A 21,641-nucleotide genomic window follows, 5' to 3' on the forward strand; every position below is an offset into this window, starting at 1 on the left:
AGGGGCCTGTTCTTCACAAAGATCTGACTCTATTTTATCTTACGGTAAGGCCCTTGAGAGGGCTCGCTTGCTGAAGTGTAGATCTTTTACTGCGGTGATTGCCACCTTGCTACGAGCAAGAAAATTCTCCACTTCCTTAGCCTATGTGTGAGTTTGGCAAGTGTTTGAGGCATGGTGTGAGGATCAAGGGGTGCTTCCTCGTTCAGTTCAGATCCCGCTCATTTTAGAATTTTTGCAGGATGGATTGAATAAAGGATAGGCCCTTAATTCTTTGAAGGTACAGGTAGCAGTTCTTGCCTATTTCAGGGGTCAAGTGAATGGTGGACCCTTGTTGGCTCATCCAGATGTGGCCTGTTTCTTGAAAGAAGTGCAACATCTTCGTCCTCCCTTGAGGTTACCGGATTTCTTAGCGGGCCCTACATTTCAACCAATGCGTAAAGTTTTGTTGCGGTTGCTGACATTGAAAACGGTGTTTCTTGTGGTAATTTGTTCTGTGCATAGAATATCTGAGCTGCAGGCCTTGTTTTGCCAGGTGCCATTTCTTCGAGTGACTCCAGGGGTGATAAAGCTGTGTACTGTTCCTTCTTTATTGCCAAAAGTGGTCTTGGATTTTCACTTGAATCAGTCCATTTCCCTGCTGTCTCTGAATAGGGAGATGCGGAGGAATATCGCCTGTTGCAACCCTTAGATGTCAAGACACATCATGAGGTATCTGGAGGTTTCTAAACCTTTCTGGAAGACGAATTGCCTGTTTGTCCTCCACGGTGAAAGTAAACAGGGCGAGATGACTTTGTGGGCTACAATAGCTCGCTGGATTAAGTAGGTTGTCGTGGCTGCGTATGTGGATGCTGAACAGTTTTTACCTAGGCAAGTTAGGGCTCATGCCACTCGGGCTCAGGCCATGTCATGGATGGAAGGTAAACTGTTGTCTCCCCTCGACATTTGCTGAACTGTGACGTGGTCCTCCATAAACACGTTTTCCAGGTATTATCATCTGGATGTGCAGGCCCAGTAGTATGCAGCCTTTGCAAGTGCAGTTTTGACAGGACCGCGGGCAGCCTCCCGCCCTTTTCGGGAGTAGCTTGGGTAAATCCCACTGGTTCTGAATTCATCTGACTGGAATTTAAGAAATGAGAAATTACTACTTACCTGTTAAATTCCTTTTCTTTAGACCAGACAAATTAATTCAGTTTCCCACCCTTGCTTGCTGAATGATTCTGCTATGGTCCTCCTATATGGCTACATGTTTCAGGGGTTATTGGTAAGTGTTAGTCCAGTCCCTAGACTTGTTTTAATACATTCTTTGTCTGAGTTCAGTGTTTCCTGTTGGCTGAGTACCGTAATGGTTATCTGTTATTAATCAAGTTTTTGCTCGTCTGTCCACAGTTGGCTTTTAAAGAGAATACTGGCAGGCTGATGTCACTGCAGGGATATATATATATATATATATATATATATATATATATATATATATATATATATATATACTGTGACATCAGCTTTGCTCCATCTCCATCTACTGGTAGAGATGCATAGCCCATTTGTTCTGAATTCATCTGTCTGATCTAAAGAAAAGGAAATTATCAGGTAAGTAGTAATTTCTCAGTATGAGATATTTGCATACATTAAATTTGAATGCATTGCCTCCATTGTATACAAATACATATCATGTATATTCCTTGTGGCTCTTGAGAACTGGAGTTAGCAACCCCTGTGATGTTCATATTGTATAAAGCTCAATTACTTTATGAATAAAAGTTGCAAAAGCATGGGACCCCATCTTGGGGAAAACGAGTGGTCTTTTCTAATCATAATCACATTTAGTTATGCAAGTAAATCCCTGGGAAAGTCTGAACACATTTTCTTTCTAATTGAAGGTAAACAGAGACAATGCGCGGCCAGTTAAAGTTGGTAGAAGGGATCCCTCTGTCAGATATAATTGTCCCCCACTGGAAGAAGATCTATAATTTCCAAGCCAGACCTGGAGATGTCCTGATAGCTACCTATCCCAAATCAGGTGAGAGGGCTTTCATTTTTTGTCTTTTAAAAGTAGGTCTTTTAAGCTTTATACAGGCTGTGATTCCCAGCAATTAATAATGTGCCAATATTAAGGATTTCTAATGATGTGATCCATGCAAATAAATGATGAAATACTCTGCTTCCCCTCTCCTACTTTAGCTCATAGGGCTCCAAAGCTCAGTCCTAAGCTGAAGGCAGGTAATGAATGAATGATTTAGCACCAGGTTCCCTGTGAACGTGCGGTGCACTACGGGAGGGAGGCGGCCCCCTTCTGACCGCGCTCCAATAACAAGGTGAGCAACTCTGCTCGCCGGCCCTGTGGACTGCTAGCCCAAGCCGACCGAGGCTCCGCAGCACTGCGGCTTGGCTCAAGGGATGACTTTCAAAAGATTGCAGCGAGGTAGCTGCTCTGCTACGTACGAAACCCTGAACCAGAATCAGGTCGTCTACGAATGATTTAGGTAATGGTGGTGGCATGTGGCAGAAAATTAACTTTTAACCTTTCTGAAATTTCCCATTGGTTGTGAAGGTGACGCTATGCACTGGACTGAAATCACAAATCTATTTCACTAATATTAAGCAGGATGTTCACCAGTGCAGTACAGGTGGAATAGTCTATATGTGTCTACCAGTCCCTTGAACCATCCATCCATCTCTAGAGGGAAAGGCTCTGCATCCCTGTATCAACTCCTGACCCATCCAGCCCTAGATATGAAAGGCACTGCATTCCTGTACCAATAGCGTGGGCATACTAAACCCACCTGGCCAGGATGAGGAAATGAACTGTAAAATGCTAACAGAGATTAGACAAGCTATTACAATTGTCAACACATTACTAATGGGAAATTTGAATTACCCCACTATTGACTGGGTGAATGTCACATCAGGTCATGCTAGGGAGGTAAAATTAATAGATATAGCAGAAAGGCAGCAGAGAGGAGGCTGGAAACTACAAGCTAGTTAGCCTTACCTTGGTGGTGGGAAAATTAATGGAGACTCTGCTGAAGGAAAGGATAGTGAGCTATCTACAAACTGGTGAGCTGCTGGAACTGAGGCAGCATGGATTCACCAGGAGAAGGTCCTGTCTGATAAATCAGATTGATTTTTTGATTGGGTAACTAGAGAATTGGATCAAGGAAGAGCTCTTGATGTGATTTATTTGGATTTTAGCAAAGCTTTTGATAAGGTCCTGCATAGGAGGCTTGTGAATAAAATGAGAAGCTTGGGACTTTGCACCAAGCTGGTAGATTATAAACTGGTTGACTGACAGGAGACAACATGTAATGCTAAATGGCATCTACTCTGAAGAGAGAATGGAGTTAAGTGGAGTGCCACAGGGATTGGTTTTGGGACCGGATCTGTTCAGTATCTTTTGGAGGGGGGGGGGGAATAGGATTCAGATGACAGACAACACTGGGCTCAGACCTTTGCTGTCTGGGCTACTAATTTACAGACATTAAGGAAAAAGCATAGGAGTCCAAAAGCAAAGCATGTTCAAGCAGCATTGTTTGAATTATCAAGTTGGCTGCTCACCCCGTAAACAATGTTGTTAGCAATAATGTTGTTAATGAGTTGACAGTGCTTTGTTTTGACCTGATATTACTACCCGTAACATAAGGTTGGGGGTAACCTGCACAGAGTAGCAGTTTCTACCCTTAACAGAAACAAGGGGGAAACCTACATGTAGAGGCAGATACTACCATAAGAAGCTTGCCGGGCAGACTGGATGGACCAATTGGTCTTTTTATGCTGTCATTACTATATTACTATATGTTAGAAAAGACTGCTTCATGCAGCAGCAGGTCATGTAACCAGCAAAAGGAGTGGGGGGGAAGAACTACTTTAGAGCTAGTTCTCAGTGAAACACAGGACCTGGTACATAGTGTAAAGATAATGGACCTGCTTTTCAATCAGCATCATTATATGTAATGCTCTTAGCACAGTTGTCTGTGCCTCTGAGAGGTGCTCATGCACACGGCAGCCATACATCATGATGCCAGCTTCAGGTGGACTAGCAGCCATTTTACAAAAGCGAAGCAGTGAGGCAGGAGTGACAGAGGATCTTCTTCTGCCTCCAGAACCACAAACGGACTCATGACTGGGTAAGGCCTGGGATGGGGGGAGGTGGGTCTGGGGGCATTTACATTCCTGGAAAATGTTCATGTTGAGTCATCCTCAGATTGTCTTTCATTGGGGGAGGAACAAACTTTCTTTGCTTTAAATACACACACTTTGAAACACCTATATATACTCCCTCACACTCTCGCTCATACTGATATATCCTCTCTCACCTTCACATGACCATTCACATCTACCTTCTCACACATGCCTGCCCATTCCCATACATACTCACACACTTGTGAGGTAGTATGCATGTAATGAAGCATAGCTATTTTAGTGGTTTTATTGGTGTTATTTTACTTTCTAAATTTAGTTAGTTTGACTCTCTGGGTGTGTTGTATTTCTATTTTTATTATATATATTTTATTACTGTGAACAACCTGGATACATTTTTACATGCATGTGGTATATTAAAAATAAATAAAACCCACTCACACTCACTTCACTCCCTCTCCAGCACACATACACACTGTCACACACATTCACTCATCATCTCTCTTTTCTACCTCAAACCAGTGGCAAAAACTTCCTCCTTCAAGTCCTCCCAGTGGTCAGGACTCCTCTTCCTCCATCTTCTTCTTCTGGCCAGACAGAGTGATAAGACTCTTCTTCCTTTTTTTTTTTTCAGAATAATTTTTATTGAAATGAGACTTGCACTGTATACAACAGTGTAGAACAGAGTACATGGCATCATTGAGGTGGAAGGCAATGAGAGTATAACATACTGTGGGGAAACCCCTAAGTAAACAAATCGGGAGAACTTCCTCCCCCAGGACTCCAGGCAGTGTCATAATCTTGCTGCAAGTCTCCATTTTGTAAAAGTCAAACACCCCTACCCTTACAAATAAACCAAGCAGACCTTCGAGGGGTCTTGCTCAGCCATACCAAAATACAGTCCACTGACCTCTCACAACACAAACATACCCAGGCACACAACGCATTTATCCTCTCACTTTCACACAAACCCTACCCATCCCACTCTGCCCCTAGAGACCAAGGAGACCACTGCCAGGTTAAGTTAACAGAGGAAAATCGGGTGTTGCTACAGAAAAGGGGGAAGCCTATGGAGCAGCCCCTACACTTCAAACAGCCAACACATCTTATAACACATCTGTAAGCAGGCTGCAACCATGCCTAGCAAAAATAAGGTATCAAGGAGCAGGAATTATCACCATTTAGTTTGATACCCAGTAGCAGGGAGACTGTTTTGCATATCGGAAGGTAGTAATTGAAAACAGCCCAGCTTTCACAATATCTCTTATCTGGTTTCCTATGCCCCACGGTAAAGTCCAGCCACTCCATCTGCAAGGAAGATGCCATCCGGTGGTGCCACTCTGATATGTGGGGGTGGCGCTAGGGGTTTAATCCAATTAGACAGAATCGTATGACACACTAAGGGGCGGATTTTCAGAGCCCTGCTCGCGTAAATCCGCCCAAAACCGGGCGGATTTACGCGAGCAGGGCCCTGCGCGCCGGGAAGCCTATTTTACATAGGCCTCCCGGCGCGCGCAGAGCCCCGGGACTCGCATAAGTCCCGGGGTTCTCGGAGGGGGGCGTGTCGGGGGCGGGCCCGGTCGTCGTGGCGTTTCGGGGGCGTGTCGGCAGCGTTTTGGGGGCGGGTACGGGGCGTGGCTACGGCCCGGGGGCGTGGCCGCGCCCTCCGTACCCGCCCCCAGGTCACGGCCCGGCGCGCAGGAGGCCCGCTGGCGCGCGGGGATTTACGCCTCCCTCTGGGAGGCGTAAATCCCCCGACAAAGGTAAGGGGGGGGGTTTAGACAGGGCCGGGCGGGTGGGTTAGGTAGGGGAAGGGAGGGGAAGGTGAGGGGAGGGCAAAGGAAAGTTCCCTCCGAGGCCGCTCCGATTTCGGAGCGGCCTTGGAGGGAACGGGGTAGGCTGCGCGGCTCGGCGCGCGCCGGCTATACAAAATTCATAGCCTTGCGCGCGCCGATCCAGGATTTTAGTGGATACGTGCGGCTCCGCGCGTATCTACTAAAATCCAGCGTACTTTTGTTTGCGCCTGGAGCGCAAACAAAAGTAGGCTATTCGCGCGCCTTTTAAAATCCGCCCCTAAGACAATAGCAAAACGGGCCTGTGAGGTGTGGCATGGCCTCAGAGCATCCTTCAAGCCTGACAGAAGAAGCCTGCCAGTCTTCTGAACTGTCGCACCAGTACATTGTAAGAGAAGCGCAAGTATCTTAGACCAGAACACCTCGAGACTGGAGCAAGTGAAAAGCTGATGTGTCATGGTACCATCCACTTGGGCACATTTTATGCATAATGAAGACGGGAGTCGACCCAGTCGAAATCTTCGAACATCATCACAAATTGTATGATGTAGGATCCGGATCTGTAATTCTCAGAGACCCAAATCTTGAATGTGGGTATGCAGAGTTTTGAAAGAAGATAGTAAATATGGTCCTGTGATCGGCTCGTCCAATGCTGTAGACCAATAAGTGATTAAGGAATCCAAGTGGCGATTTGCTTATAGCTTTTGCCCAATTTGCTCCAGCCTGTTATAAAGTTGTGGGAGTATGCTGTGTCGAATACCATCTTAGCGAAAGAGGATTCTGATAGAAATGGCTCTCTTGCCCAATGGAAGGACTGCAAATAGTGGCGCGCTTGTAGGTAGGTGAAAAAGTGTCGAGATGGTATTTGAAAAATGCGAGCTAATGTAGACAAATCAAGCACGTTTGGAGCCTCAGTTTCATAAAGATGGAAGATGAACGGCAGTCCATTGCGGGCTCAGAAGCTGAAGATAGCACTGCAGTCATGTCCAGGTAAAAAGTCCAAGTTTTCCAGTAAAGGGAGCAGCAGAGAGGTGGTACTAGGCAAGCCCTTCAGAGTTTGTAACCACTTCCAGGCACTCAGGTTTGGGTAGAGCATCACTTTTGGCATTTCCAAGCTGCTCAGGGTCATTGGGTAAGCCTGCAAGAGAAATAGGGGAGACCATGGAGCTGTCATGCTAGCAAGCAGGCCAGCTTCATGGTGAGAGTAGCAACCAGTGAGCCATTCCCCCTCAAAATGAAATTGACATGCAGCATTGTATAGTCGGAAGTCTGGCAAACAGAGACCCCCCCGTCTCCCTAGAACATTCAAGGGTCTTACCTGCCCAAATAAATTTCTGGAAAGCAGACTGAAGCCATTGCATATCTTTACCCAGTAGCCAGCAAGGGAGCATATATAGCTTGTACAGAGGTTTGGGGACAATCGTCATTTTCAGAAGGGCACAGCGTCCAAATAATGACAGGGGCAGTGATTGCCATGCCGCTAACTGCACCCTTAAATCTGTGAGCGTTTCCCGTATGTTAGTGAAAAAACTATGGAAGTATTCATTGGGGGCATAGACGTTGCAAAAGACAATCCTTTGATATAGTGTCCCTGAAACAGTGACATAGTGGCCTTCCGCATCTTGCCATAATCATTTCTTCTGAAAGGGCAATTGTTTATCTAACAAAATTACTACGCTCCTCTTGCGGGATGTAAACGAGGAATAATAGCAGTGGCCCACCCATTTTCTCTTTAGTTTGGCATGCTCCACGTCTGTCAAATGGGTCTCCTGAAAGAATACTACCTGAGAGTGCAGGCGTTGGAACAGGGATAATAGCTTTCTCCTTTTAATTGGCGAATGTATTCAGTCTACATTCAATGAGGTAATTTTGACGGTAGCCATTTCAGCTGTCAAAGGGGGCAGTCTACCACCAACTGAATATAGATTGGAATGTCATACCTTTGGGAGATCCTAGGACTCCCCATACACCATACACACTGTCATAGGAGAAAAACACATGCATCTTGCTCCAAGAGGCTCAAGGTGTTGCGCTGGAGGCGGACCCTTGGCCTGGTGCAGGATTGGTATGTCCCTCTGGTCGGACTCAGAGAGCGCCTGCCACCAGGAGATGGAGCACACAAGGAGACAGAGGCTAACTGGAGCTTCAGCAATAACAGTCCGGGGTTTCCGCAGGTTGAGTCCTTGGGTACCCAGACCGCCTGAACTTAGGTGGGCCTCTGATGGTCTCCCGGAGAGGTAGCGGAGGGGTGTGCCCACCACGAGCAAGGGTGCATGGCTGATGCAGAATGGATGGACTAGACCTGAACTGGAAGCTCCGGAGACCTCAGGAAGGTCACAATTCAGGAAGGTTCTCTGGGCGAGACAGGCAGCGCTTGCGGGTCTACTCAGGTGGTGTTGCGTCCGTCGGTTTTCGACGGCTTTGCCCCGTTTGCCTCACTTTAATTCCGGCTCCTCCCACTTACCTGGGCAAGATGGCTACCACAGCATCTACAAGCTGACCTCTCTGACGTTCCCAGAACGGCTATGGTGCAGCCTCCCACCATTGCTCCTCCCAGGTACCTACTAGGGTGCATGCGAGCGCAACTCATGTCTTTATACAACCCTTGGCGCGAACCTCGAGGGTGTTCTCTCATGCTGACATCACGCTATGCGGGTATATCAGCTTCATTGATTTGCTAGCTCCCCGAGTTAGCAAGGAATCAAATCCGTTCCTGTCTACGCTACTCTGCTGCTTCTGTGCTGCAGCTGGAAGCTTTCTCTCAGCTCTTCGGGGTATCAACTAACTTGGGTATCCACTCCTCAGGGGCCCTCTGCTTTATTTCAGGTGCCTTTCAGGGAACAGGTACTCTTTCTTCGAGGGCCTGCTCTCCCTGCCTCGGTGCCTGTACCTTCATCTACTTATCGGGTGGAATCACATACCAACAGCTATTCTCAGTGAGTACTCTAACCTCTCAGCCTGTCTCACCCACAGTATCTCCTTGCTGGGAGATTTGCTGCGGAACCTCCTGACGTCATCATGAAGAGAAGGGCTCCCTCTGCCGAGGTCCCTAGGACTGCAACTACAGACTACCTCACTATTGCCACCTGGTGGCTACCATCTAGCTGTTTAATAAAAGAACATTTTCCTGTTTTGTGTAACACGAGTCTAGCCCAGTGCTGTGGCTCCTCACGGGGCTCCTCCCCGTGGGCGTTGTCACCTCCACAGCACCCAAGGATCCACAAAAACACACATAACCACAACAGATTGCTAACTCCATGGATCCGGCTCAGCTCACTGCGTTGCAGGCCATTCCAGGCCTGGCTCAGTGGATCTTCGAATAGCAGACTGCACTGGAAGGACTGACAGCTGCACTTAATCTACTACACAAACAGATGAACTTGCTTTCCACTTCAGGTAAAGAAGCTAAACCGTCTGAGGTGATGGTCAAAACGGAGTTTATCGGCTCGGGCGCAGCCGATAAACAAAACCGCGATCGGGCCCGATGAAAAAAAACCCACATGTGAATCGGAACCAAAATCCGAACCGATTCCGTTTCACATCTCTAGTGTACACCCTGTCTGTGGCAGAAAACAAAGCCATGTCTGAATACATTCAGGAAAATCTCCAAAAGGGCTGGCGAAGGTTTTTCTTTGTGGGCAAAAAGGACGGAACATTATGCCCATGTATAGATTACAGGGGCCTTAATGAGATAACAATAAAGGATCGCTATCCTTTACCGCTGATCTCAGAGTTATTTGACAGGCTACAAGGAGCTCAAATCTTTTCCAAACTGGATTTGAAAGGAGCCTATAATCTACTTCTCATTCGAGCTGGCGATGAGTGGAAGACGGCCTTCAACACTCGGGACAGCCACTTTGAATATCTAGTGATGCCCTTCGGCCTGTACAACGCCCCGGCCATCTTTCAAAATTTAATGAACGACATTTTCCGGGACCTCCTCTATAAATGTGTTGTCGTTTACTTGGACGACATCATGATATTCTCTCAAGACATGACCACTCACCAAGAGGATGTAAAGAGAGTTCTTCAGAGGCACCAAGAGAGCCATCTCTATGCCAAGCTATCTAAATGTGAAATTTCACAGTCAGTACCTTTCTTAGGCTACATCGTGTCTAATCAAGGCTTTCAAATGGACCCACAGAAGCTGGAGAGTATCAAGAATTGGGCACAACCCACAGGGTTAAAAGCTCTCAGACGCTTCTTAGGTTTTACCTATTACAGGACCTTCATCAAGAACTACTCTTCACTTACAGTGCCGCTTACCGCTATGACAAAGAAAGGTGCCAATGCTGCTAATTGGTCTCCAGAGGCTATAACAGCATTTCAGAAGCTAAAAGATGCCTTTTTACACAAGCCCATGTCTTCGACACCCAGACTCCTCCAAGCCTTTCATCGTGGAGGTTGACGCCTCAGACGTTGGCGTAGGGGCCATATTAAGCCAAGCTGGTGATTCAAAGGTTCCACAACCGTGCTCATTCTTCTCCTGTCACTTCCCTCCTGCAGAGAAAAATTACGGAATAGGAGATACAGAGCTCCTAGCTATAAAACTGGCATTCGAAGAATGGTGCCCTTGACTCGAAGGAGCACAACATCAAATAACGGTCTTCACAGACCATAAGAATCTGGAGTACCTCTGCCACGCACAGCGCCTGAATCATAGACAAGCGAGATGGTCTCTGTTTTTCAACAGTTTCAACTTTGTGCTCAAGTATCTCCCTGGAACTAAGAATATCAAAGCTGACGCTCTATCTCACTCTTTCCTCTCCGAGGATGTTCCAGAAGAACCGCAACACATCATTGACCCCGAGAAGGTCATATTGGCAGCTACTCACTCTGTACCTGCAGGAAAGACTATCGTACCCAAGCACTTCAGGAAAAAGTTATTGGCTTGGGCCCATGACTCCAAACTTTCAGGACATCCTGGTCAACGTAGAACCCTGTCTAAGCTTCAAACCTTTTACTGGTGGCCCACCATGAAGGAAGACACATTCTCCTATGTTGCTTCCTGTGCTAACTGCGCTAAACAGAAGACACCACCAGGTCGACCATGGGGTCTACTTCAACCTTTGCCAGTGCCAGAAGAACCATGGACACATATCAGCATTGACTTTGTGGTTGATTTGCCAGTTTCTTGAGGAAATAACACCATTTGGGTGACTGTTCATCGGTTTTCAAAGATGGCGTATTTTGTGGCTCTCCCAGGCTTTCCCACTGCCATGGAGCTCACCAAGCTATTCATCTCGCATATCTTCTGCCTGCATGGCTTGCCTAAGCACATAGTCTCCGATTGTGGAGCTCAATTCACAGCAAATTTCTGGGAGGTACTATGTAAGAAGTTCGATATTGCCCTCAACTTTACATCGGCATATCATCCCCAATCCAACGGGCAAACAGAGAGGATGAACAGGACACTCAAGCAATTCATTTGTGCCTACGTGAACACTCGCCAGAATGATTGGAGCGAACTGTTGCCCTGGGCAGAATTTGCCATAAATTCTCATCCAGCAACATCCACTGGATCAACACCATTTGAAGTGGTCTACGGACGACTACCACTGCCACTTCCGTTAACAGTGTCGCCCCCGGCAGCTCAATCTACTGCCAAAGATATCCAACAAATTTGGACTCACACAAAAGAGATGCTTATTAAAGCAGGACTGCGAGCAAAGAAAGGATACGACGCTCATCACTGCAAGGCTCCAGACTTCAAGCCTGGTGACAAAGTCTGGCTTTCCACAAAGCATTTAAGACTAAAACTTCCTTCAGCTCGATTTGCTTCTCGCTACATTGGACCATTCCCCATTCTCCGACGACTGGGCAATCTCACCTACAGTCTGAAGCTACCATTTACTTTAAAGATCCACAATGCATTCCACGTCTCACTATTGAAGCCTTTGATACTTAGTGAGTTTTCCAACAAGATACCTGAAGCTACATCTGTTGATGCTGAGGAAGACATCGAATACAAGGTAGACGCAGTTCTCGATATGAGAAGACAAGGCAGATATGGGAATACCTCCTGTCATGGGAAGGGTATGGCCCAGAAGATAACTCTTGGACACCCATGTCCAACATCTCGATAAAGAGATGCTACAAGACTTTCATCAGCAGCATCCTCAAAAACCAAGACGTGGTAGGAACCAGCGAGGATGCCTGTTGAAAGGGGGTACTGTTGCGTCCATCAGTCTTCGATGGCTTCGCCCCGCTTGCCTCACCTTAATCTCGGCTTCTCCTGCTTACCTGGGCAAGATGGCTACCACAGCATCTACAAGCTGACCTCTCTGGTGTCCCCAGAATGGCTATGGTGCAGCCTCCCACCATTGCTCCTCCCAGGTACCTACTAGGGTGCACGAGTATGCACACGCGCACCCCACGTCTTTATACAATCCTTGGCGCGAACCTCGAGGGCGTTCCCTCATGCTGACGTCACGCCATCTGGGTATATCAGCCTCATTGATTTGCTAACGCCCCGAGTTAGCAAAGTCTCGAATCCATTCCTATCTACGCAACTCTGCCACTTCCATGCTGCTGCTGGAAGCTTTCTCTCAGCCCTTCGGGGTATCAACTAACTTGGGTACCCGCTCCTCGGGGGCCCTTTGCTTTATTTCAGGTGCCTTTCAGGGAAAGGTACTCGCTCCTTGAGGGCCTGCTCTCCCTGCCTCGGTGCCTGTACCTTCATCGGCTTATCTGGTGGAATCGCATACCAACAGCTATTCGCAGTGAGAACTCTAACCTCTCAGTCTGTCTCACCCACAGTATCTCCTCGCTGGGAGACCTGTTGCGGAACCTCCTGACGTCATCGTGGCGAGAAGGGCTCCCTCTTCCGAGGTCCCTGGCACTGCAACTACAGACTACCTCACCACTGCCACCTGGTGCTACCATCTAGCTGTTTAATAAAAGAACATTTTCCTGTTTTGTGTAGCACAGGTGTAGCCCAGTGCTGTGGCTCCTCACGGGGATCCTCCCAGTGGGCGTTGTCACCTCCACAGCACCCAAGGATCCACCAAAACACACATAATCACAACAGGTGGAAGCCGCAGTTGGTTTCTAGGCAGGCTGGTCTGATGGTCACAGAAGGCCAGAAGAGTGTATCCGAGTGAAGTGCAAGGGTCAGAGCCAGAGTATCAGTCCAAGGATGGTCAGCCAAAGCAGAAGTCAATACCAGAGTCAGTCTGAGCATAGTCGAGGCTAGCAAGGGTCAGTTCCAGGCAGCAGGCAGAGAATGGTCAGGCAGGCAGAGGTCAGTACCAGAGGTCAGTCCGAGAGGTGCTACCTGAGGAGGATACAGGAACAGGAGATGCTGGAACAGGATGAGGCAAACTAGTACACCAACAGTGTTGACCCAATTGCCAAGGCAGATAGCAGGAGACTGAGCCCTGCCTTATATACAGGGCTCTGGTGATGTCATCTGAATGTGCCTCCCTCGGGTCTCCCGCGCTTGTCCCTTTAAAAGAATGGACGTCTGCTGTGCGTGTGCCTAGGGGCGGGGCCGAGACGACCGAAGACGCAGACCCCCCCCCCCCTTTCGGGAACTCCGCTGTGAGGCCTGCAGGGATGAAGATGTTGAGGGAGGCCGTGGTGAGTGATGGGGAGGCTGGAGGTTAGCGGCAGCAGCCAGGCCCGCGCTTGTGGAGGGCAGTGCCAGGTCGCGCTTGTGGAGGGCAGTGCCGGTCGCGGTACCCATGCGGCTGGAACGCACAACACAAGGTGCCAGCACATTCCTATCTGACAGACAGGTTGTGCAGGCTCCTTCCTCTTGCCCCCCTCCACTCCAGTCCATCCCGCTAAAATGTAGAATATAACAGGAACAAGATTACATGAAAATGGTGTGAACCAAACATGATCAATTTTTGCGGCAACCTCGGATTGAGAATAAGATAGGCTGCGACATCAAATGCTGACATATAATAAACAATAAACCTAAAAATAGAGGTCAACAACAGAATGTAGGCACTCCATAACGTTAAGACCACCAGAATTTAATGAGCAGTAGAGAGAAATCATCGGAAATATCCAACACAGAGCAGCTTGACGCATCAGGAGGCTTCTGCCTGATCCAAAGATGTTAGAAATGCAGTGCTTCCTCCTTCTTGATCAGTGCAAACGGTATCCCCCGTTTGTGCAGCTCAGAGCACACTGGCGACATTTCTTTTCTTTGCGCTGTGATCGTGGCTGAAAAATCATTAAACAGAATCCGGTGACCCAGAAAGTCAATTTTGGGATTTTGACAGTATGCTCGCAGTAACTGTACTTTGTGAGACCAATTCAATATTCAGGCCATCACCACTCGCGGCCTGCTATTTGACTCCCTCAGTGGGCCCATGCGGTGGATACGCTCGCAGCGTAGATGCTGGTCCTCAGCCAGTGCCAGGATTATTTTGTGGGGGAGCCAATTTTCTATGAAATCATAAAGTTCCTTTTCTGGTAAGGATTCTGGCAGCCCTATGATTTTAACATTATTGCGCCTAATCCGGTTCTCTTGGTCTTCCAGCCATTCTAGTAAGGAAGTCTGCTGTTGAGTAAAGCTTGTACTTGCCTCTTTGAAGCTGCCAGCCTAGCGTCCTGATCCATGGAATTCTTTATTTCGTCTACAGAGGCTTGAATTTTTATTAACCACTCATCCAGGGCTGCTGAAACGCTATTTGAGATCTGCAGGAGCGCTTCCTCCAAAACAAGCGCGAGTAGTTTAGCGCCATCAGGCGCGGTCGCCATCTTAGAAGTGCTGTTTCGTCTCTCTGCAATGCAGCGTGTGCTCCGATGGCGCATATCACGCTGCCCCGGCTTCGGGGCATCTCAAAATGCCTCAAATGGACAACTCCAGCAAGCTCCTAGACCACGGCTCCGGGCGATACTTTACAGGACTCGGTTAGCGATGAATGCCGATTGATTTAAGGAGGGGGGCCGCGGAGCTATACTCTCAGGCTTCCGATCACCCTGTCGTCATAATCGGAAGTCCCCTCTCTTCTTCCTCCTTGATGCCCATGGAGTGGACAGGAATTCTCCTACTTGCCCATGTGGCTGATGCCCCACTGCCTTTCTGCCTGTGCGGGCCCAGGTGATTTCCTCTTTTGGGGTTCATACAGGTACTTCCCTGCTGCACCCAGAGTTTTCCAGTGTTAGCCTGGAGCCCCAGCAATTGCTTTAGAGTTTAAGGCTCTGGCTCAAATCCTGAGAGTTTTCAGGTATGGGCATTTGCTCAAGTGGGTGTGGTGGGTATACTTTAATTTCCTTTGGTTTTCAGGGCCTTTTTGTTTCTGCTGCTTTAGTTCTAAAATGTTTCACTTGTAAGTAAGCATAAAAATGTTGATTTTGAAGATTGAAATATTTCCTTTATTGATTTAAATCATCCATTTTTCACAACCCATTTGAACAAAATGTTTCAAAATGACATTAGTGATTCTCAAACCTGTCCTGGGTTTCCAGGATATCCACAATAATTATGCATGAGTTAAATTTGCAGCAGTACAGGTTTGGGAATTGCTAACATACATGATATAGTGGTATCTTCACTGTCTAACCCAATCAGTGTTAAGCCTTAAAGTATGCACATTTATAGCATTTTTTTTTTAAGGGACCACATGGATCCAGGAGATTGTAGATCTGATCAGGCATGATGCAGACCTGGAGAAATGCCAGCGAGCACCCATCTTTGAGAGGATCCCCTTTATTGAAATGCTGTATTGTATGCCTCCAGGTACTTCATTCTTAAGTTAAACCAGACTGCTCCTCAGTGTGGCTTCTTTTCCCTACATAACCAGTGGGCCCAGTGCAGATCCTTTGCACTGCCAGATATCTGGCTCTTGTAGATGGAGTCTGAGTGTGTTGCAGAGATAAGATGCTTAATACTGAAAAGGAAAATATAAAAAGTCTAGCTGGAATTATAAATAGATTGTATATATTTGAACTGGGGAAACCTCATAAAGCGCCAATTTTAGGCTATATGGATATGCCTAATGGCTACTTGTAAGACTCTAGCTCCAACTTTGTGGTTGTTAGAGAAAAGTTATAATCATTGGTAACCCCAGACTGTACAAGTTGCTCAGTCCATAATTCTAATGGCTAACTTGATAGTCCAGTGCAAATCAGCTGTGATGGTATACAAAAACAAATGTTATACCAATCGAGACTCACAGTTGTGACGCCTGATGTATACAAAACTTACTATCAAGTTAGCCATTAGAATTATGGACTGAGCAACTTGTACAGTCTGGGGTTACCAATGATTATAACTTTTCTCTAACAACCACAAAGTTGGAGCTAGAGTCTTACAAGTAGCCATTAGGCATATCCATATAGCCTAAAATTGGCGCTTTATGAGGTTTCCCCAGTTCAAATATATACAATCTATTTATAATTCCAGCTAGACTTTTTATATTTTATTGATTACATAAGTGTCTGGCACTATCTGGATTATTTTTTGAGTATTAATACTGAAAAGGAGCATTCCCTTTCAGACTTCTGAACTGTTTGAGAATAGCTTTGAGAGTTTGTTTGGGATGGGATAAATGGGGACAAACTCTTAGCTTCCCACTGCTGCTAATGCTTATATCACTTAGGCTATAGAGAGAATGTGACTTTTTCCAGGTGGTTGCCATTCTGTGACTGTTTGAAAGTTTAATCCTGAAATAAAAATGAACTGTTCTATACTACTGCTTGAGCTCACTAGTCTACTGCTGGCAGTTCTGGTAGCCTGGAAAGGGGAATCATTGAAACAAAAGCTGATCTGCTCTGATTTCTACGAGATTCCTGCACTGCAGTTACTACCATGGTCACCCCTAGTCCCGCATTTTACTTTGCAGATGCAGAAACGGTGAATGCTATGCCTTCTCCCAGGTTCTTAAAAACCCACCTGCCTTATGAATTGATTCCACCATCATTCTGGGAACATGACTGCAAGGTAGGGAAACAAACCTCATCTCCCCCCCAAACAAAGAGGCCTATATTTGTGATGTGAGCGAGTATTTTACTTCAGAAATGGTGTGGGCGAAGAAATATGTGACCTTGAGGCAGTGATGCTCTATACTTCCAGGAAGAGCACCACAAGGAGGAGTTTGGTCTGAAACCTGGTGATGCTTAGAGTGCCTGCAGCATGCAAGGCCAGGTTTAGGCATGGGCTAAACAGGCAACTGCCTAGAGTGCCAAATTCTCAAGGCACCCAAAAACTGGGATGACTTCTACTGTTCTGTGATTTTCAGGGGTGAAATCACCCCTCGGTCTCTCTCTCTCTCTATATATGTATGTGCCTTGCTTATTCCTTTAAAATATATTAAAGAAACAAAAAAGTAATCTAAAAACCAATGAAAAACCTCTTTAAAAACCAGCTTTGAACTCTATGTATAGAAGTGTTGTGATCGGTCCCTAATATTTAAGCATTTCTTCCACTTGCTATGTGGTTGCTAGTTCAGCTCCCCTTTCCTTTTCATTGTTGTACATGACACACAGGGATGTGCAAGAGAAATGGTTTCATGTCATTTCTGGCCTGGTTTCATTTTCCCCCCCCCCTTTTTTTGTGTTTCCTTTTTATTTTGTTTGGTTTTAATGCATGCTATTTTATAATAGCATGAACTAAAAGCCTGGGCTCACCAGACTAGTTGACATTCCCCGCTGTCCCCTGCAGTCTTCCTCAGACTGCCCCCTTCCTATACCTTACAGGGCAACCTCCCTCCAGACTTAGCAATCCAAGTCATTCCTAACCCAGCGGTGCCATTTCTGATAATGATGCAGGCCATTTGCTGTACAACAAAATGGGGCCACAGTTTGTTTTTTTTGTACTTGACAGGCAGCAGTACCAAATGAAACAAAAAACCCAAGCAAACAACATTTAGTTCACTTTTCATTTCATTTTTTAAACAAACAAAAGAAAAAAAAACTGCAAGGCCCAATAAACTAAACCAGGAAGTGTCACTGACATTTCCTATTTAATGTGAAACGATGGCACATCCCTATGGCAAAAGTGAAGCTGATGGTGACACCAGAGAAAAGATGGCCAAGGTAGTGTGCCAGAATGCATAAAATCCACTAATTTACTTATTTCTTTTCCATCTTAGGTGATCTATGTGGCAAGGAATGCCAAAGATACTGCTACTTCCTGCTATCATTTTGACCATATAGCTGTACTTCACCCAGAGCCAGGATCGTGGGACCAGTATCTCCAAAGATTTATGAATGGAGATGGTGAGACACAGAGATTTAAGTAGTCATCTAGGCCCCCTCAGTATCAGTCTTTCAAACTATAGCAGCATTAAAAGAGAACAGAATAATATGGAGCCAAAACATACTTAAAAGCATTGAGGATAGTGCGAGTTTCTCTGTCACTTGAGGAGATGCAGCTCAAAGGCTAAATCAAACTGATTTAGAACAGATTTGGCCCCCATGATTTTATAACCCTAACATAAATGCACGTGGGGTGGCCAGATGTTCGGTTAACAACTTCACTAGTTTTGGTGGCTATCTGGATTATTATTGTGAAGTGGGTCTGGGTGCTGGACCAAGTACAGAACTTGTTAAGACTCAATCAAAGAGGAAGATGGCAAGGCCTGGAACAGCCTACCAGTGGAGGTGATGGAGGCCAGCACTGTTAGAGAATGTAAACAAGCTTGGGATAGTAAGAGAGGGTAGTAGTTGGAATAGGTTAGAGAGGCTGAATAAAAGAAAAGTGGGAACTGGGGCAAATGTTAGTTTGAGTATGGGAATTGATATGCTCATCTGCACAAAGTGGTAGAAAACCAGAGAGGATGACAAATGAGCAGACTGAGTGGGTCAATTGGTGTTTCTCTGCTGTCATGCACTGTTGCTAGGATGCAGTGTGCTGATTGGTAGCAGGATGGGGTATGCCACTGAACACTATCCACTATAATATACGGTTCTATTGGGCAGGGCACACTGGTCACCACAATTACACCACTGGGCATTAATATTAATCCTTGTTTCTGCTCTTCTCTTTAGTTGGCTGGGGCTCCTGGTATGATCATGTTAAAGGATTTTGGGAGCATAAAGATAAACACAACATGCTGTATTTGTTTTTTGAAGATATGAAGAAGGTAGGACTGCAGCACATCTAGGGGAACAGGTCAAGGGGACAGGAGGAGTTTTCTATGACTTAGTTACTCATTAAAATGGCATCCCAAGAGAAAGTATGACACACTACAGCAAGTTAAAAAGCTCCGGTGAAAACCTTTAGTCAGTTTTAGCAGGGATGGCACAGAACGGCACAGCACACATAAGGCTGTAATCTCACCTGTAAGAATGGTAATGGCAAAGAAATTAAACTCCATCTTCCTGGTCTACAAAAGCAAACTGCAGCATGAGCAACCAAATATGTGTGCAGATCAGTGACGAGCAAGAGCGTTCAAATTTCATCCTTGGGCTCCAGGACAGCCAAAAGATGTGAATTAAACCCAGACTATGCCAATAATAAATAAATAGAGCCCCTGAACATTCGTGGGCATGCCGCTGGAAATCAGAGCTGGCTGCAGTCCTTGAAGCTTGACATCACTCTTCCAGAACACAGCTGGGCACATATACCACACTATCAATAAAATATACATTCACAAGAAATCAAATACAATAAATGTTCTGTTTTATTCTATGATCGGATTCCTGACACTCAGGCCAATACAGTACAGTGCGCTCCGGCAGAGCAAACTGTTAACCCGCGTTTGGCTAGCTTTACCCCTTATTCAGTAAGGGGTAATAGCGTGTCGAAAACGCGCGTCCAAACCCCCGAAACTAATAGTGCCCACAACATGCAAATGCATGTTGATGGCCCTATTAGTTATTCCTGCGCGATTCACTAAGTAATATGTGCAGCCAAGCCGCACATTTTACTTTCAGAAATTAGTGCCTACCCAAAGGTAGGCGTTAATTTCTGCCAGCACCGGAAAAGTGTACAGAAAAGCAATAAAAACTGCTTTTCTGTACACCCTCTGACTTAATATCATGGCGATATTAAATCGGAGGTCCCAAAATAAAAAAATAATTTAAATTAAAAAAAAAAAATTTAAATCGGCCCGTGGCTCGCGGGTTGAAAACCAGATGCTCAATTTTGCCGGCGTTCGGTTTCCGAATCCGTGGCTGTCAGCGGGTTTGATAACCGACGCTGGCAAAATTGAGCGTTGGCTGTCAAACTCGCTGACAACCGCCACTCCTGTCAAAAAAGAGGCACTAGGGATGTGCTAGTGTCCCTAGCGCCTCTTTTTACTGCGGGGACCTCATTTAAATACTGAATCGTGCGCACAGGAGAGTGGCCTGTGCCCCTGCCGGGAGAGCACCCGCCCTTCCGCAACTTTTACTGAATTGGCCTGACTGTAAGGGAATTAAATTGTATGCGACTTGCTGTACTCCATCTAATTGCTTTGCTGGTAGTAGCTGGCAGTTAGAAAAGGACAAAAAGGAAGAGTCTGAGCACAGTTTAAATGACTTTCTTAAGGTCACACATTAAGTAATGGAGATGGAATTAGAACCTGGGTCTTCACAGCTCTCTGTGCTTTCACCATTAGGTTGTAACTGCTAGCCCTAAAATATAAATTGTACTAGGAAGCATATCCTTCCTTTCTAGCTTGACCTGTGCGAGCAGCACACTGCACCACTCCCGTGAAACTTCCTCTTCTGTCACTTGCTATTTCTAGAACCCCAACTTGGAAATTCGAAAGGTGATGCAGTTCCTGGGGAAGGACCTGCCTGATACCTCTGTAGAGAAAATTGCTTACCACAGCTCCTTCAATCAAATGAAAAATAATCCCATGGCCAATCACTCCACCTTCCCAAAGGAAATAGTGGACCAGTCGAAGCAGTCCTTCATGAGGAAAGGTATGAGATCACTGCACTTGAATTCAGGGTTTGTGGTTGATCACCGTTCCCCCCCCATCTCTAAAACTGGGAGCATAGGGTAGCAGTGGCTAGAAAGCTCTCTTAAATGTTTAAATGAAATGCATGATTTTAGCACGACTATCTCCCTATCATATACTTTGCATCTTTTTAAGGTCAAGTTGGAGACTGGAAAAATCTGTTTACTGTGATACAGAATGAGCTGTTTGAAGAAGATTATCGCAGGAAAATGAGTCAGACTACTTTGAAATTCCAATCTTCCAATTAATGCATGTCCTGAAATAAAACTTACTGCACTGTTTGTTAGTCTAGTTAACATACAGATTGCAATCAGCACTGCGCTGTGTTAATAAAATGAAATCAGCACTACACAGAACCCTCTCCTGTTTATTTTGTGTTCATCAAGCCAATTTTGTCTGAAGCTAATTATTACCTTTCAGCCCTTCAATTATTATAAGTTATTAACATTAAAGCATATGGGGGGGGGGTGTAGTTCCTTTAGGCTTGTGACTTAATTTTCTCAGTGTTGCTTATTGACTCTGTAGATGTTTTGCACAAGGCATAAAGGCTTCCATCTGCTTGCCTTAGTCATCCTCGTCTCAACAATTTCTAGTTTTCCACACAAGAGGCCTCTCTGATGGTTCCTAATGCTGGCCCCTGTATCACAGACTCACTACTCCACCCTTGGACACAGGAGGGTGCATGTGGGCCAGTGGGCATAGCTGTGGTGGTCTACTTCACACACCATTACTCACTTTGCTCTAATGGTGATGAGAAGCAAGGAAAATTGGAAGGAATTATATTAAGAATAAAGTAATAAACTCTGTTGTAGCCTGAACCTTAACTGCAAGCAATTGCTGTCAGCGTCTGACAAGGTAAGGCAGC

The 21,641-nt window shown here is 46.0% G+C and overlaps 1 protein-coding gene across 6 annotated transcripts in view; it reads left to right on the plus strand.

Annotated features, from left to right (window-relative positions):
- The window catches only part of LOC115098258 (sulfotransferase 1C2-like), a 64,673-nt gene extending 43,541 nt beyond the window's left edge, over window positions 1–21,132 (plus strand). For 3 of the 6 annotated variants that reach the window (XM_029614736.1, XM_029614735.1, XM_029614737.1), the window contains 7 exons: window positions 1,878–2,017; window positions 15,502–15,624; window positions 16,730–16,827; window positions 17,978–18,104; window positions 18,876–18,970; window positions 20,558–20,738; window positions 20,912–21,132. In XM_029614736.1, the coding sequence (XP_029470596.1) occupies window positions 1,891–2,017; window positions 15,502–15,624; window positions 16,730–16,827; window positions 17,978–18,104; window positions 18,876–18,970; window positions 20,558–20,738; window positions 20,912–21,024 (864 nt within the window). In that variant the 5' untranslated portion in view covers window positions 1,878–1,890 and the 3' untranslated portion in view covers window positions 21,025–21,132. The other 3 variants (XM_029614738.1, XM_029614740.1, XM_029614739.1) reach the window with 3 other exon arrangements.
- The last annotated feature ends 509 nt before the right edge of the window (window positions 21,133–21,641 follow it).

This window comes from Rhinatrema bivittatum, chromosome 8 (assembly GCF_901001135.1).
Source record: "Rhinatrema bivittatum chromosome 8, aRhiBiv1.1, whole genome shotgun sequence".
NCBI classification, from domain to species: domain Eukaryota; kingdom Metazoa; phylum Chordata; class Amphibia; order Gymnophiona; family Rhinatrematidae; genus Rhinatrema; species Rhinatrema bivittatum.